Source organism: Cydia pomonella, chromosome 9 (assembly GCF_033807575.1).
Source record: "Cydia pomonella isolate Wapato2018A chromosome 9, ilCydPomo1, whole genome shotgun sequence".
In the NCBI taxonomy this organism is placed as follows: domain Eukaryota; kingdom Metazoa; phylum Arthropoda; class Insecta; order Lepidoptera; family Tortricidae; genus Cydia; species Cydia pomonella.
In genome coordinates this window covers 10093669-10111646 of record NC_084711.1, presented here as the reverse complement: position 1 = coordinate 10111646, position 17978 = coordinate 10093669, and the positions used below count along the sequence as shown (strand labels likewise).

General features: G+C 37.1%; 1 protein-coding gene and 1 long non-coding RNA gene across 3 annotated transcripts in view; one reads left to right on the top strand and one right to left on the bottom strand.

Moving 5' to 3' along the window:
- LOC133521310 (atrial natriuretic peptide-converting enzyme-like) overlaps nucleotides 1-17978 on the top strand; it is a 52715-nt gene that overhangs the window by 31151 nt on the left and 3586 nt on the right. For both annotated transcript variants that reach the window (XM_061856201.1, XM_061856202.1), the window contains 6 exons: nucleotides 7236-7392; nucleotides 13001-13261; nucleotides 15251-15434; nucleotides 15903-16118; nucleotides 16537-16732; nucleotides 17328-17503. In XM_061856201.1, coding sequence (XP_061712185.1) covers nucleotides 7236-7392; nucleotides 13001-13261; nucleotides 15251-15434; nucleotides 15903-16118; nucleotides 16537-16732; nucleotides 17328-17503 — 1190 coding nt within the window. The remainder of the gene's footprint in view (nucleotides 1-7235; nucleotides 7393-13000; nucleotides 13262-15250; nucleotides 15435-15902; nucleotides 16119-16536; nucleotides 16733-17327; nucleotides 17504-17978) is intronic.
- Nucleotides 41-17978, bottom strand: part of LOC133521318 (uncharacterized) — a 205197-nt gene continuing 187259 nt past the window's right edge. Inside the window, exon 2 of the long non-coding RNA XR_009799887.1 lies at nucleotides 41-410. This is a non-coding gene — a long non-coding RNA (uncharacterized LOC133521318). The remainder of the gene's footprint in view (nucleotides 411-17978) is intronic.

The following is a 17978-nucleotide window of genomic DNA, read 5'->3' as shown; positions in this document are numbered from 1 at the left end:
CTTCTACTTGTTATCATCAGGGGTCGGACAAAAAGTGCGGATGACGTCAAACCACTTATAGGATGATTTCAAATAGTATTTTTGATTTTCATAAACAATTATCACTTATCATTTATCAACCTCTTTATTAAACGATATCGCCACTTGAAATGAGTAAGTACGTTTTTGACTGACACATTGTCAATCAGATGAACAATAAATTGACTTCGTTATTGTTTAGCTATTGTATCTTCACGATTATATTTAGCTAAAATTTATATTTACTAATGTATAAGAAAACGCTCTAAAATGTCATCTTTACTCGAATATTGTGGCAATCTCACAGACTTGTTCTAACTAATTTCAAATAATTATACCTTATGGTAACAAGTTTCGTGAAATTTATTTTATTCACTACATCACCCTACCACCTGTATTATTAATTCCATGGATTTATTTACGATTATTTTGTTACTTCATTAATACTACTTTGTTACTACATGTCACACGGAAGTTTAAATACAAACTCAAACATCATCCTGTGTGCAGGATTACGTCATTTTTACGTCATCCGCACTTTTTGTCCGACCCCTGGTTATCATTTATGTAAATGTTTGTAACTTTTTAAAGTTGCCCTCAACACATCAGTTCATAGAAAGCCTTCCGATGGGTACATAAATAAATAAAATAAATTACTATGTGACCAACCACGAAATCGCGAAAACAAATTAACTCTCCCATAGAAAATGTAAAGGTCAGACAGCCGAAATGTATGAAACAGACAATATTTTTTTTTGCGCTCCGTGGTTGGTTCATATTCATATTAAAAGTTGCTCGGTATTATTTACAGATACGTTAGGTTAGGTACTATGGTAAATACCGCGTGTTTCCTGTAATACGAGTAAATAATTAAACCATATAGGTATTGTACTCCTGAAACGATATAACTTGTGATTAGCAACTTTTAAAAATTATGAAATCATTACATTTTATCTTTTTCATACAAATTTAATATTATTTTCAATGTACGCTGACATCAGTGTGACGTTGCTTGTCACGCTTTAAACGTAAGAAAATTCGCAATACATTGCGTCTTAGAATTAATTTCAATGTGTAATAAAAATGAAAACACAAGTTATTTTTAAAGGTTGCTGAACAAATGTTGGTGAGTTTGAGGAGTACAGCCTATAGTTTAATTTATTGCTCATGTTACAGGAAACACCCGGTATAGAGACGAGATAGACACCGTCCCCTATATGAATATATAAATTGGAGATCCTATACATCTCTAAGGATAATTTGATAAACTATATAGTCTTTTAGTTCTGACACTTAAGAGACAATGGCACCTCTAAATAATTTTAGATTGTTTTTTTGTATCTGTTTGTGTTTTTTAAACATTATTATTTAGTTTTTTTTTTTTGTAATACGACATTAAGAGACTTTATACATCTCTAAGTAATAATAATACTTTCGTTTGCATTGATATTTTCAGTTAATTGTATTTTATAATTGCTGATGTGCTTTTTTTGCTTGTATGTAAATTCCATGTTGACGTGTAAAAGTGCCCTTGTGGCCTGTTTCCTGAATAAATGTTGAAGTTGAAATTTAAGTTACAGTACCTAATTGATTAGTAGGTATTGCTCAAAAGAGCAATTGCACCACTTATGGCCACTTACAAAACTACAAAAGATCTGTGATCGCGTGTGAGAGGGCTAGGTTTCATTAGCGGTAATGCGGTGCGCTACGATTATGGGCATTATGTAGGCTGCGTAATCACCCCGACATATGTATTGTTATATTGACATGAGAAAGTTTATACGTGGTATGTTCAAAGCTTTGCGCTTTCTATGTATGGCACGTCGTTGAAATACAGTGAAGGTCGATCTACAAACGTTCGCGGGGGTCTCACGCAGACCTTTCTTTACGTGGCTCGAATTCTAAAGTACCTAAATGAAACCACACGGAAAATGAGAAATTGCTTATCCGTGTCGCGGTTTGTTACGAGATACCTTGGGTAAAATGAGAATAAACGGTGTTAAATAAACAATGGAGAAATAAAAATAGCAATGTATTGAATAGGCAGACGTAAAATAAACACTTTTTATGCTTAGGTTATATTATTATTTAACTTTACCGAGAGAAAGCTACATATCTAACATCATTGCTAAAAACGTCATTATTACAGGTACTTATGTATTATTATGTTATAATTGTTATATTATAAACATTGCAACAATTCGGTAAGTACTTAATGTGCTGTAAGTAGACTCTTTATGGTTCATAAACGAAATTAACAACACCGTGTTACGTACGGCGGTTCCTATATTGACGTTCCGGTATACTTATACACTTACATACGTGCATGCCGGTAGCTGCCTACATTCTCCTTAACAAGTACTTTTCCGATTGTAGCTTCCGAGCCTTCGGACGATTATTTCTGGAAATAAATACAAGAAAACAGATTAGGAACCTAGAAGATATGTAGATTCCTTAAGTAAAAACAAAACCGATAGGTTGAGACTTGTTTACGAGTCTCCGGCAAGCTCGGCCGAATTTTACCTTCCCATACAAACGGAGTTTCGTTTTCATTTTAAAACTATGTGTGGATTGTAATGATATCTAGCGCTAAAATTAGTTTATATCTTATAAAAAAACGAAATATGCAGAGCAAAAGCTAGTTTTGTATGGAAATCTTAAATTCTTAATTTTTTTTAACTATGGTATGTAAAGCTACATCAATCAATCTAGCTGGACGTTTTAAAATGAGAGCGTAACTACGTTTTACGGTGATCTGAGCTTGCCGGGGACCCTTAATAGTAGATCATTTACCAGTAGGTAGGTAGGTAAATATGTAATTATGCACCTACCTACAGTACCTACACCTAGCAGCAAATTGGCTACACTAAAAAAGACCAAGTAGTCTAGGTACCTACCTAAATAAAGAATATGAACCAGCCCAGTTTCGTTTCCTAATCGTTTTATAAATTCAATACTTGCTCGATTGAACTAAATTTAAATCAATGTTAATAGTTCTATCATTTTGTTACGAAACAAATGACATTTGACTTTAATCGTCAAGTCAATTTTGTTACGGCTACTAACCGCTTGATAACCGTAAAATGGATAGAAATGCTATAACGACTTTCAACTACTTACACCAAATTTAAAAGTGCGAGTCGGAGTCGCCCATGAAGGGTGCCGTACCATTTATAAAAAAAAACTACTTACTAGATCTCGTTCAAACCAATTTTCGGTGGAAGTTTGCATGGTAATGTACATCATATATTTTTTTAGTTTTATCATTCTCTTATCTTAGAAGTTACAGGGGGGGGGGGGGCACACATTTTACCACTGGAAGTGTCTCTCGCGCAAACTATTCAGTTTAAAAAATATATATATTAGAAACCTCAATATCATTTTTGAAGACCTATCCATATATACCCCACACGTATGGGATTGATGAATAAAAATTTTTGAGTTTCAGTTCTAAGTATGGGGAACCCCCAAAATTTATTGTTTTTTTCTATTTTTGTGTGAAAATCTTAATGCGGTTCACAGAATACATCTACTTACCAAGTTTCAACAGTATATATAGTTCTTATAGTTTCGGAAAAAAGTGGCTGTGACAGGCAGACAGACATGACGAATCCATTAGTCCAATCCAAACAGTATTCTAAGCGTGCTGGCGCAGCGCTGGGACTCGCCTTTGTTCGGGCGCTGGGTACGGCTGCACGCGCCGCCGCTCGCCGCACCGCGCCGCTTTTAATTAATGTTTATTATTATTTTTATTTTATTTTTGTTGTTATAGGTGTCACTAACATAGATTTATAAGTTTTGCTGTGCTATGTACTAACACTAATATGGATTGTATTATTCGAATTAAAAATATTGAATTGAAAATTGAATTGAATTAGTTCCGTTTTTTGCCATTTGGCTACGGAACCCTAAAAAGAGGATGTCGGCTGAACCGATCATGTCCGCTATAGTTTTCATTGAAAATATTTACAAAGCCTTACTTGCATGATACTTTTCATTGTTTTTGAGCATTTATTTCCAATCACATCCCACATCATACGATTAAAGCGAAAAATAAATAGATACCCTAAAACATATTGTACAGGAATGACCACTTTTCATTCATATGTTGAAACATTAAAGAGCCATATGTACTGTAAAACGTACGATACGATACGACGTTGTACGATACACCTGCGAATGGGTAATTCGCAACTCGTGTCGATTTAAAACACTACCTTTGGCCGTGTTTTAATTTATCACGTATAAAATATAGCTATCATACGTTGTTCCGTTCTGACTAGAAAGGAGGTCAGAAAGAAACTAGATTACACACTGGCATAAAATTAGCAACCAACTTAAAAAAAGTAGGTATTAGTGTTAATTAGCTTTTTTGAATAATTGTCAACAAATCGTAAACATTAATATTAATTAATAGCTTCTATTTTGACCGATTATAATTTCACATAGGCTATGAACATTTTGTGCTTAATAAATAATTCATGTAGGGTACAAAAACGGTATCTTACATACATATATTGACCTTTTTATCTTCACAATAATCTCAATATAAATATAATAAAAATACAACTTTGGGAACAAATCCAATTATTATAAATGTACATTTTACAATCTTCCATCTTCTTTGAGTTAAGTCTTTAGAGATCAAACTATAATAACAGCTTTAACTTTATGAACTTTATAACACTTCTTACTTAAGGGAAATATTCGTTGCCTAAGTATAACGACTAAGATAATTATTAAATATTTTATCTACACACATATCATAAACCCTATATGATGTCTTCAAAATCCGTAAGTAATGGCCAACATTACGATAAACTGTTTTGTTACAACAAATTTCTTATCTGTGATGATGTTGTAATTGCTTCATAACTACATCAAAATCGATTTGGTAATGACTTTCAAATTTGGAACATCTCTGAAAAAAAAAGTATTCTATTCTAATATCAGTCGAGATGTCATTTTGTTCGAAATAAAATGTCGATTGCATACAATTTTGACAAATCTCGCATATTAGTTTGTATCGAATGATACGGAAATAGGCCCTAGTTTTTCTCTGAATTAAAAAAAAAAACTACAGATGTGTGACATGCGTGAAAAAAGTTTTTATTTACCGCCATTTGACGGACAGTTTACCTTTTAATAAGTTTTAAGTATAAAATTAATTTGTTTTGTTATTTATAAAGTAACTATAGCAGAGACTAGAGCTAGGAGGTCGTGGGTTCAAATCCTGGCTCGTACCAATGAGTTTTTCGGAACTTATGTACGAAATGTCATTTGATAATTACCACTAGCTTTTCGGTGAAGGAAAACATCGTGAGGAAACCTGCACACATCTGCGAAGAAATTCAAAGGTATATGTGAAGTCCCCAATCCGCATTGGGCTAGCGTGGGGACTATAGCCCGAGCCCTCTTGCACATGAGAGGAGGCCTGTGCCCAGCAGTGGGACGTATATAGGCTGAATTATTATTATTAACTATAGCAAAAGTTTCGTGTAAAATTATCGATAAAAATATTTCGAAGACGCCACCACATATCCGCGAGTTCCGCCAAGAGAGCAACGATGCCCCAACGTTGGTTGTAATTTGGGTTAGTGAATGTATCATAGAAAGTTTATAATATGTGTGTGTATATATAATTAGGCATTAAAACACTCGTGTATTTTAATGCCTTTTATTATGTAGCAGTCACATAAACTGCTATTACATTGTATGTCTTTTGTACAACATATGCAAGAACCAATTCTTGCATATGTAGTACAAAAGACATCAACGAGTCTCTAACCCAACAGGTCTGTACTTTTGGGTCTGCGAGAGTGCGGGACTTAGGTTATCAATTGATATCTATAATATTTTTCAAATAGCTTGGGTACGGTGTATCTCGATACAATTTATAACCTTAAAACGCAAAATCTCGTAAAATTGTATTGAGATGACATCTGTCACCATACCTAAGTTGTTTGAAAAATTGTATCCCATCAACAACATTTTCATGTAAAATGTTGCCAAGACGAAACCATAAGGCTCGCACTGTCAAAAAGTTATCTGATCTCTTGTAGAGCTAGCCAATTGAAACGGCCAAGCCACATAATTTGACTCAGGTGTAGAATTTGTGAAGTTAGGGCTTGTAGAGTAGAAGCTTGGCACTACGAGAGATCAGATAACTTTCTGACAGTGCGAGCCTTATGGTTTCGTCTAGGCAACATTTTACATGAAAGTGTTTTTGATGGGATTTCACTTCTGTTTCTATGTAGCTTATGACAATCTTCCATCCCCTAATTTAATGGGTTGGAGGTTATTTACTATTAAAAATCCTGAAATACTTATCTGGGATCTTTTATACAATCTGCTTTTTTTACTCATTCCCCATACAAACTTCAACCTTTTTTACCCCTAACGCCCTTTTCCTCGCCCTTTTCATTCATACGGGGTGATTTTGGGGTTGAACATTATTCTATATCCTTTCTCATAACAAAAACTATTTTCATAACATATTTCAACAAAATGGAATTCTGCGGTTATTGATTCCCCATATAAATCCACCGCCTTTTTCACCCCCTTTTTGGTTTTAAAATTCACTCAACTCGTAAGGGTAACTGAATAAGTTTTGGGCAAAAATTTCATTTTTGGTACAAGCGATCAAGACAAGTTTGAAAACCCCAAACACAATTAGGTTGTGTTGTTTCATCACAAAGTTCCTATGACCACCTCCTGTCTCCATCATCAGATCAGCTCGATGGTACCATAATATTGCATTATCACCCGACTACCATATGTGTGCATATTTTCAGCTCAATTGGTAATCGAGAAGTGTGTCATATTTAGCTTCCAAGATTTGACAAATACTAACTGACAAACTTACAATAAGTACTAACAGGGCAAGCTAAATAAAAGCTTGTAAAAATCGGTTTAAGGTATATTAAAACAAGAATTTATTGTATTTCTAAATATCTTTGCGAGCAGATCAGATCGGAATAATGTTGCATTTGCGTTTGTAATTGTTTTAAATCTATGTATCAATAAGTTATAAGTTAGCACGATATGAAGTGAATTACGAAATCACGTTCATCACGCGATTAACGGTAGACGGAAGATTTGTCTTGTTCTGCCAAATAATGTCAGAAAGTGACATATGCTTGTCGTTACGCGAAAAGCGTGACCATAGTCAAGCCAGCGCAGCATGAGAAACGAGTAAAACGATCGTTGTTTTTCAGTGCGGAGGAAGGTACGCGCGTGCACTTCGAGGTGTCGTTCGAGCCGATCTTCACAGCGGTGAGCACGGGCGAGGTGGTCGCGGTGCTGGCGCGAGAGTTTAATGCGCCCACTGGCTACTTCAACGTGACCGTGCTGCCGGAGACGCTGCACATTGAGGTAACGTAGCTGATCGTACAATGTGACATGTCAAGTCGATCCTCACGAGAGCACGGGGTAGCCGCGGTGCTGCTGGCGCGCGAGCTGAATGCCCCCACCGCATGCCTTCAACATGACTGTGCTGCCGGACACGCTGCACATTGAGGTGACGTGAGGTGTTAAGTCGCGCGAGTAGAACACCCCCAAATTGTAGTAGCAATGTCACCGCGCGCGTGCTGCCACTGCACATCAAAGTAACGTACCGTATAACTACGGACCAAGCAACTGGAATGTCGTCGTTCAGGCGTGAACATTATTTCAATGTCTCAATTCTGAGGCAAACTATTTTCATAAAAGGAACAAAAACTCAAGCAACACCAAAAAGGAGATTGGTATTTATATTTAATTACGCGTTGAACTGGACCATAGTCGTAGTACTGGAATTGAGTTGGGTTGGGTGGTTTTATCATAGTTGGTTATTCCGTGTGGGGTGCTGAGTCGATCCTTAGGGGTTTACAGGGCCACAAGGTAGCCACGATGTTTATTCAGATAAATATTGCTTAAATTAGGCTCATACTTCATATTTTGTTTCAAATGGTTCTTTCTCCTTGCCACACTTATTAAGAGGAAAGAGGACGACCGTTCTCCATACAAACGTAGTCCCCATTTTCCTCCCTGGATATCAACGTTATAGAAAATATTTTTAAAGTACATATGGAGCTATTTAACCGCACTAGTGCGATGATTAGCACATTACGTAACTATATCGAAAATTTAAAGGGTCATATGTATGATATGTACCTACCGAATACTGTAAAACGTTGTACGATACATGTTAGAATAGGTTTAGTTTATCTCCACCCGCTTAACTTATCTATCTTATATACTATTAAGCAATAGTACATTGTGCAACTAGGGGGGTAAATGAAATTTTGGAAATTAGGATGGTGGAATTAAAGACCCGAGTTTACAATATTCTTACCCCCGGAGTTACACACAATGTTTCTCATTACACTTGCGAAGTAAAAAAATAAATATACGGTGACATTTCAAACATTCGTTGACAGGTTAGGTATCGAAGACCTATTCGACCATCAGCCACGATTGAAAATTACGTAAAAATATTTTGAACGGCTATTAAATTAATCAAATAAAATATTTTTAAACATAACAAAAATATTAATTTATAAACGTCAGTATTTTAAAAGTAAAACTCGTTTACGCTACTTGGTTTGTATGAATTAGTGACATAATTTTAAAAAAGCGATAACTCCCTAGGGAGTTATAGCTTTTTTTTCACAATCTATAACTTCCGCGGGAACAATATAGGCATTTGTTCTTCAGTACATCTGCATGAAATAAGATCTTTTTTGAGCAAGTGTGATGCAAAATTGATGTACTTATGCTCCTTCGGTTTTTTATTATTACTATAAAATTTTTTTATACTACGTCGGTGGCAAACAACCATACGGCCTGCCTGATGGTAAGCAGTCTCCGTAGCCTATGTACACCTGCAACTCCAGAGGAGTTACATGCGCGTTGCCGACCCTAACCCCACCCCCCTCGTTGAGCTCTGGCAACCTTACTCACGGGCAGGAACACAACACTATAATAGTTAGGAGTGAAAAACAAACCCGTACAATTTTTAATTGCTCCTTACTCTCATAATAATTAAAAATGCGATAACCAATCAAACAAAATGGGGCAGCGCAATCACGTCTATGATAGCTTGATAGCAAAATATTTTTGACACAATTTGATATGTTTAATATCCAGAGAGGAAAATTGGGACTAAGTACGTTTGTATGGAAAACGATAAGTGCGGACCACCCCGACTTTCTACAAAATGATTATTAAGTCTACGGGAAATCTTATTTTATCATCAGGTACTTCAATTCATCTGGTAATTTTGTGATAGGAGAAAGAAAAGTGCCCCTTCAAGTCAACCGCGCTGCACATATCGAAAATATCGAAATAGTTCCATATTGAGTTTATTTACATATTTATTTACCATTACACTATGGAACCCACCAGCGATGAGAATTGACAACATTTAAATTTTCTGACCCTATAATTTTATTGGTTCTCTACATTTTAATTGAAACGAGGAATACACTAATAACTTCATTAATCTGACGTTGTCTGTCATTGTCAATGTTTTAAACTGATCCGTTGTTGTTTTAAAACAATGTTGATAAAATATCAGATTTAGACGACGATTTGGATATTATAACCTGATTATAACGGATACTGATAGGTACATGAATACGATACCAGGCTTTCATACGGATACGACGGATCGACGGATAAACACTAACGAGTGTAATGTAATTAAATGTTTATACCGTTATCTTTGACGAATCATTTTGGCTATTTTTGCAGTAGGTAAGGGACGAAACAGTATTTGGTATACTTTGGAGGAGTATATAGTATATACCTCATCGATCTATACGGCTTTGTCCATTTTAAAAACAATTAGCAGATAGTAACTTAATTATGTAAATAAATTTATTTGTTTTGAAATTCAATAAATACGTCGTATTTAATTGACAATGTCAAATCCAATATTATGACAGCAATTTTTTTTTCGTGATGAATGGCAATGGCATTTCACCTATTGTGCCGTAGAATTGGTAAAATTACATTTTTTTTTAAATTCTTTTGTATTTTTTGTAATATGCCATATTATATTTATATTAATATATTGCAGTATTCAGGAAGCAAAATACTTTCAAACCGTATGTAAAATTTATAAAAATGAAATATTGTCAATTACGAAATATGGAGATGTATTTTAAATATGTGAAACATTTATAAGAAATAATTTTAGTAGCGAGTCAGTTTACAACCTCACCACCACAATAAAAAACCCAATAAGTAAGAGAAAAGGGTGTCTGGTCACGCGTGACCAAGTAGCATTGCATTAGCCAGCTTTTCGTGACTGGCTTTTATTATTAGGTACCTTCATAATGAGCTAAATTATTTAATATTTTTTAAGAAAAACAAACCGGTTCAATGAGGGAGACCGGTGAAAGAACGATTAATTGTTGATTTTAGATTTCATACAATGAAATTAAAAAGACAGCGTCCTACGCCTAATTATGTTGAAAAGGAGGTAACATGTTTTTTTTTGCCACTGCACCCACATTTCAGATTTGCCCTATGGTTGACTGGTAAGATACCCGCAATAGGGTATTCGACTGTATTTAAGATAAATTATTTCACACCATGTGTCGCCAACGTATTGCGAACCAGCTAATATTTGCCAACATCATGGAGTAGATGGCGCTAGTAGTCACGTTTAAGTTAAGTAACCGCTTCTAGGTTATTGGGATTTTTTGACGGAAGTTGAGAGGGTAGATGAGAACGACAGTAGGAAAAAGGAGGTTGTGTGCGAACAAATCTACGCGGCGGTGATATTTGCTTTTAGATCAAGTCAAGAACGTTCTTATGGTGTTATTAGAATAATGATGTGTCTCTGGTATATTGTGACCAACGTTATCAGTACTCAGAGTGAACAGTGATCCAGTGAGGCTAATATGAACTTAAGGTAAACTTTGTGTGAGGAATGGGGTCGCTATAAGGGAAGGTTTGGAGGCGACAATTAAGCTCAAGAAACCAGGTGGATAATCATGTGATACTCATGTTATATGTAGGTAATAAAGTCGGATACCAGCACAACTCATATCGTCATCTCACTAACATCCAGGCCTCGTATAGGTATGTAGTACATTTACATATCGCTTTCCAGTATCCGTAAAAGCATTAGCTCATTCGATAGGTTAATAAGTATGGTGAGCTTGACGACACCATGCATGAAATGCATGCACCAGATAAATTATTAAAAAAAAAACTAAATAGGATAGAAATATAAAAATGCGCCTTGACAACCTAACTGCTTGGCAAAGAGAACAAAATGCCAAATGCATCATTGAAGAGTTCCGTTCTGTTCATCATCAGCAGTTCCACTTCATCAAATGTAAATACGTGATATTGTTAATGAAAATACTAAGATCACTATATATATATATGCCTTTAACATTTGAGGATTTCCCTCGATTCCTCATGGACCCCATCGTCAGAACTCGAACTTGACAAAAATTTGTCTTGACAATCTAATTTGCTTAACAAACACAGCGAAGAGGACAAATCGCCAAACGTGTACTATACGTCGTTGAAGAGTACCATTCTGATCATCATCAGCAGTTCCACTTCATCAAATGTCACTTTTATAAATGTAAATGCTTGATTGGTAAAGAAAATACAAAAATCACTATATGTATGCCTTTCACATTTGAAGAGTTCCCTCGATTCCTTATAGATCCCATCATCAGAACTGAGTTTTGACAAAAACGGGACCAATCTGTATATATATATATAAATCATAAAAAATAATTTTGAAAATTGGTTCAGAAGTGACGGAGTTATGGAGTAACAAACATTTAAAAAAAAAACATACATCCGAATTGATAACCACACGTTTTGTTTTGTTAGAAGTACATATTGGTTGAGGAGCCCAAGAGGGGATTTTTGTAGGTACTCGCGCGTGGTAGATTAAGATATGAGTGATATTTTGCTAACCGGTGGAGTCTACCTTAACCACTTTTAGCAGTCCATGTTGATCCGTTGGTTGGTAGGAGGTTCAACAAATTGTTAAGCGATTGTGGATTAGGTAATTTTAGTCCAAATTAATGCTATAATTGTGCTATTAGTAAATGTGACAATTGTTTGTACGCATTTTCTTAATCTGACGGTTACAATGTGAAAATCGGGCGTCGAACTTGTGTTCGTTAGATTATCCCTTATTTTTTCGCCATGTCCGTCTGTCCAGCTTTGCGCCGTGGTCGTTAGTGTTAAAAAGCTACAATTTGGCATGGATACATAAATCATACATGGCGACAGTAAAACAAAAACTCATTTTTTTTTTTTTTGCTTCATCCCAATTTGTGAGGAATCGTTGGATAGGTATTTTAAAATGAATAAGGGTCTCAAAAAAAAAAACATTTTTTGATAAAGTGAATAATTTCGGAAATAATCACCCCGAAAGAAAAATATGTGTCTCTAACTTGCCAAAAAATCGAGCTAAAGAAAGCTTAATAAATACTTACTTTCAATGAAAACTATGGCGAAAATGATCGGTCCAGCCGTTTTGAGTTATTGCAAAAAGTTTTCTCTTCTTAGTATAAAGACGTACAAAGCACGCTGCGAAGGTACTCCCTTATGCTTGTAATGTACATGCATAAGGGAGTACAAGATACTTACTAATAGTCCCCGTTTAGCTTATTCTGACAGCATGGTAGTTATGGAACCCTACACTGAGCATGCCCCGACATGCTCTTGGCCGAATCTGGAGCTACATAAACTAATTACAGGCATATTATACTTATGCCTTATCTTATTGTAAGTAGGTACAAAGTTTTAGAGCAATTCAACTAGTTGAACTAGTCATTTTAAAATGAGAGCGTAACTAGGATTGTATGGAGATCCGAGCTTGCTGCGGACTCTTAATAAATATGCCGAGAGAAGAATGTGGACTAGGTTTTTATGGAAACAGGATCGCGCGCCGTCGTTCACTTTATGTTATCCTTTCCTTTAGCAAGTTTGTTTAGTAATATTCTAAATATTCCAGGAAAGCACTGTGATATCATCGCAAGCGTTGCAAGAAACAGATGCAACGCCAGTAGACACGCCAACTACGGAACCTGTCACGGCAGAAACGGTCGAGGAGCCGCGAGAATGCGCCCCCGCTACGCTCTCGCTTTGCTCCACCCTGCCGTACAACGCCACCACGTATCCCAACCTCGTCGGCCATCAGAATAAGGACGCCTTGCTGAGAGATCTAGTCGCTTTTAGAGAACTCTTGGATGCCGAATGTTCTCATCTAGCTCAGGTAAAAAGTTTAATTCTAGAAACTATCACAGCAAGTTGCATTTGTAAGGAAAATTATAACACGTAGAATTCTATTAAAAGCAACTGTATCTGCCGAAACACTAAGTTAGCTATCCTAAGACTGAGATTATGCTTGGGTAACAACCCGATAAAGCGTAACAAGTGCCCTAGATTGGGGCAATTAACACACAATTTCAGGTGATACCTAATATTAATGTCTTGCGTAGAATACGAGTATTATACGGTTCTATGGTAATTATAATATTTTTTCTATTCGTCGACTTTAATGGTTGAATTAAGATTAATACTCAACTATTAATGACTTCATTACGAAATGAAGTTAAGTGAAGTCTCCAAAACCAAAGGATAGAACACCAGACATCTACGAGCTTTATTTTAATGAATAGTATAAATAGTATTTTATACAATCGTGATATAATAGAGAGCTTTTCAGTCGAGTACCGTGTTTTGGCAACGAAGCTTGCTGAGTTGCCAAAGTGAGGTACGAGATTGAAAAGCTTGATTATATCACTATTGTATACAATACTTTTTCTACAAGTCAATAAAAATAATACTTTAAACTAATAAAATCATACAAGTAAACAAGCCAAAAGTATACAGCTATTTAAGATACGCGAGCAGCCGCGATACCTTCATACTCGTACGCACCGGGACCCGGCGGGGTGGTCAAACTGGTCAACGACACCTTCTCGTAACTCATGAGGCCCTGGTACTTGCTCCTTGCTAAATTCAATTTTTAGACAGTTTTTTCTCGATTTTGGCCACCGTACCCTATGGAGACTAACAAGCAATGGTACCTAAGCGGTTTTCGTAGTCCTTACAATTACAGTTTGGTATACGAAATCTTAATTCAACCATTACACTCGACGAGTAGAAAAAAAATATTTTAGTTGACTGATAGAAAAAGTATTGTATTATGCAATAATTGCAATAGTGATATGACTCAGCGGAGTGGCCTAATCACGTTACTCGGAGCTCTCCATTATGTCACGATCTCACGATTGTACAAAATACGAGTATGTGGTCACTTTTAATAACAAAACATCCGTGAGACACAGGCATATTAAATATGTTAAAACGGATCACTGACGTATTTTAAGATTTTTAAATCGCGCATGAAAAGGCTCGACATGTTTCACTCCATACCGAGTAGTGTCGTCAGGAGCAGGAGCTTGCGTTGACGGACCGGCGCAGACTGCGCGGCGCGCTTAAGATACGTGAGTGACGCGTATGTGTTCAGTTTTTCACCTGTTGTTCACCCCGTGGACTTATTTGTATACGGCAATCACGTACCTACCTAACCATGTTTCAGTCACGGCCGAATTGCGTTGAACCCTGCCGTTAATTCGATCGGAAGTGTGAAATATTTCTTTTTTTCTGAATTTCTAAGAGATACCAAGTGGCGTAATAGTGCGGTATTGAGACCTACTTATTGTTTCTAAATAAGAACGTTGTGAAAGTTTGCGCGTAGATCTATATATAAATCAGCAAAATGTTGAATATTATAACAAAATTTAATGAAATGGATAAAAAATTATATTGTGATTAAAAAAAAATACAAGGAACCGAATTCTCAAAAAAAATTTTTTTGTCTTTCAAAAATAGAAAAGAAAATGGTACCATTCGACTCCTTACATTTTATTGAAAAATAAATTGTATGACAACTATACACATAAACGCAATATTTATACATTTAGGACAGACTTATATGATGTGACGTCACATCACCTTATCATTTTGTTAGAGGCGTTTCAATCGTCGACTGCGAGCGTCAGACTAACTCTCATTTCTGACCTTTGTGTTGCTTAAATGCCATGAGTCCTGTATAGACATTTGATCCTCAGGAAAATCAAGATCGTTTGACATTATTTACAAAAAACAGTCAAGTAGCCAATTATGCTCGTTCCAATTTTGATCAAGCACTCGTGAGTCGCGGACTGTAACAATATTTTCTGTTAACTGGTTTTAGGACTTCGTCTGCCAAATGCTGCAGCCTCGCTGCACCGACTCGCGGTTGGTGCCGCCGTGCCGCGCGTACTGTCGCGCCTTCCACGCCGGCTGTGGCGCGCGACTGCCGGACCGGCTGCGCCCGCACTTCGACTGCTCACGCTTCCCAGATTATTTCGGACCCGGCTCATGCGCGCCAGAACCGGGTATGAACTTGACTTGTTTCCCCATATTTATTGAAATTTTTACGCCGCGCGCTGCAGCTTCCTTGGGCCCAGTTGGCTGCTGCTCCTTGGCGCCAGCCAGAACCTTATTAAAGCTTTTGGTTTTTTATTTTACTAAGATACTCTAGTGAGATCAGTTGAAGCTGTTTAACCCCATGTAGGGTGTAAGAAAAGACCTAATATGGATTGTGAGTGGAAGTTGTTGCTGAGCATTTTATTTATCTATGAACTCATTGACTACTAGACTACTGCTGCGGTCGTAACGAGTTCTTGCTCCTGCTTACTATTAAGAGGCGCAATGACAATGTGTCATGATTACCGCTGAATGGACTTGGTACATAAGAATTGTACCCTTATTGTACCTAGCGCATGTGATCATAAGGCCCAAACAGTTACCATAAAAATTTGCTGCCCATTTATTTTATAAGTGATTAAATTTTCCTCTGTCAGATTGCCGGGGCGGTCTCCAACGGCTAGCGCTGTCCCGGCGCTCGTGCGACGGGGTGCCGGACTGCGCGGACGCGGTGGACGAGCGCGGCTGCGCGCACTGCGCGGCGGCGGGCGGCGGCGCGCTGCGCTGCGCGCTGCACCCGCGCTGCCTGCCCCGGCATCTGCGCTGCGACGGCACGCCCGACTGCCCTGATAACAGCGATGAGGCTGGATGCTGTTAGTATATACCTATCATTACTAAGAAACACTAAGCTCTCGTATTAGTAAAATTGTTAATCTCATGCTCTTTATAAACGCATCACGCCAAATGCGGTGTTTCATTACGTTTGTGTTTACGGGTCATAGAAACACACACAGCATAAGTTATTTCTGATTGTCACTTCTAACTTCTTGGTTCTGGATTAATTCGATCTGGTTGGAAAACACTGGTTCTGGGTATCAACGTAGTTTTGGACTGTGTCAATGTTGTAAGTATATGCGCATTTTTGGTTCACCAATGTCATCTCACTGTCAATCATCATTTTCGGGAACAGAAAACATAAACTAGGACTAGCCAATAGCTGTGAACCTTAAATACGCCTCTAGTACCTACCTACCAATTCATTGAATAATCCTAGGTATTGAAATCTTCTAGTGTGGGTGTCTCGTTCCCTCGCGGGGTGGCGGCGGGAGACCAGCGAGACGACGCTCGGAGCAGTACGTAGTCGCGGCGGCTACGCGGTGTGGGCGGAGCGCGGCCGTGCCGGCAAGGTTTGCGCGGCGCCGTACGAAAATGACAAACGCGCGCTAAACAGCGTCGGTGCCTCGCTCTGCAAGGCACTCACTTTCAAGTAAGAGTCGTATGATAATGAACTCTAATATCGAATTATAACGAACTAAGATGGCACTCACTTTCAAGCTATAGTCCAAAGAACATGCCTATGTTATCACTGCCTAGCTATAGTAGCTATAACTAAAGAGAATTGATTATAATAGAGAGGTAAAGCAAAGAGTAGTCTAATATATAGGATAAGGTTAGACTTTCTAAGTAAAAAACGTGCCCTTTAGTTTGACATGCAAAACAGATGGCGCTGTACTACGCCATATGTTTTGCGGTCACTGAATTGTCAAACGTCAACTTTTGACAATCAGGAGTTAGGTACCGCAAAATGTATGGAGCTGTACAGCGCCATCTCGTTTACCTGTCAAGTTCTAAGCACAAAATTATCTTAGATTATACACATCTTACTAAATCAATGTATCTTTGCTATAACGGATATTAACTTTGTATTTTATGTTGTGATATATAAGATAATGAACTCTTATCACAACATAAAATACAAAGTTATGTCAGCGGAGAATAGCCTCTGCAATTTAATGTGAAGGTTTTCAGATTCCCAATTTGACGGCCTTGTTTTATTTGTGACTATAATATTTGCCTTTCAGGGGTGTAGTTAGTGCGGAAGCAGTTCCTGATATCGAAGCAGAATCCGACGATTTGGATGACGAGAAGCCTGATCCCGAATATGTTGAAATAGTAGATCCATTTGCGGCAGAGATCTCATTTTTACAAAGCAAATGTCCAGAGAGGAAAGTTATAAGGGTTATATGTGATCAATTGGGTAAGTTATTTTTGGTCCTTCGAACCGGATAACTTTATTTAACTACAATATGTCCTGTAACGTTGCTGAACATTGCTTGGTTCGAACAACAGTGAATGTCTATATATGAGGAGCTGTTTATATATCTAATTCAAGAAATCTCTCAAAAAGAAAGCAATGTAGTAGTAAGTATAATAAATGAGTAATTTTACCACCATAGGCTGCTCCAAACATTAAACACTTGCTTATGTTAGTATTAAAATATTCTGTCTCTCACATACTCCAGCGGGTTATAATATTTCCCATAACCCTAATTTTAATATTATAAATGCGAAAGTAACTGTCCGTCTGTCTGTTACGCTTAAACCGCTAAGCCGATTTAGACAAAATTTGGCATGGAGATAGTTTGAGACCCGGAGAAGGAAGGAAGGTTTTTATTTTTCATTATCATGATCATCATCATTCCACGCAGATGAAGTTACGGGCCGAAGCTAGC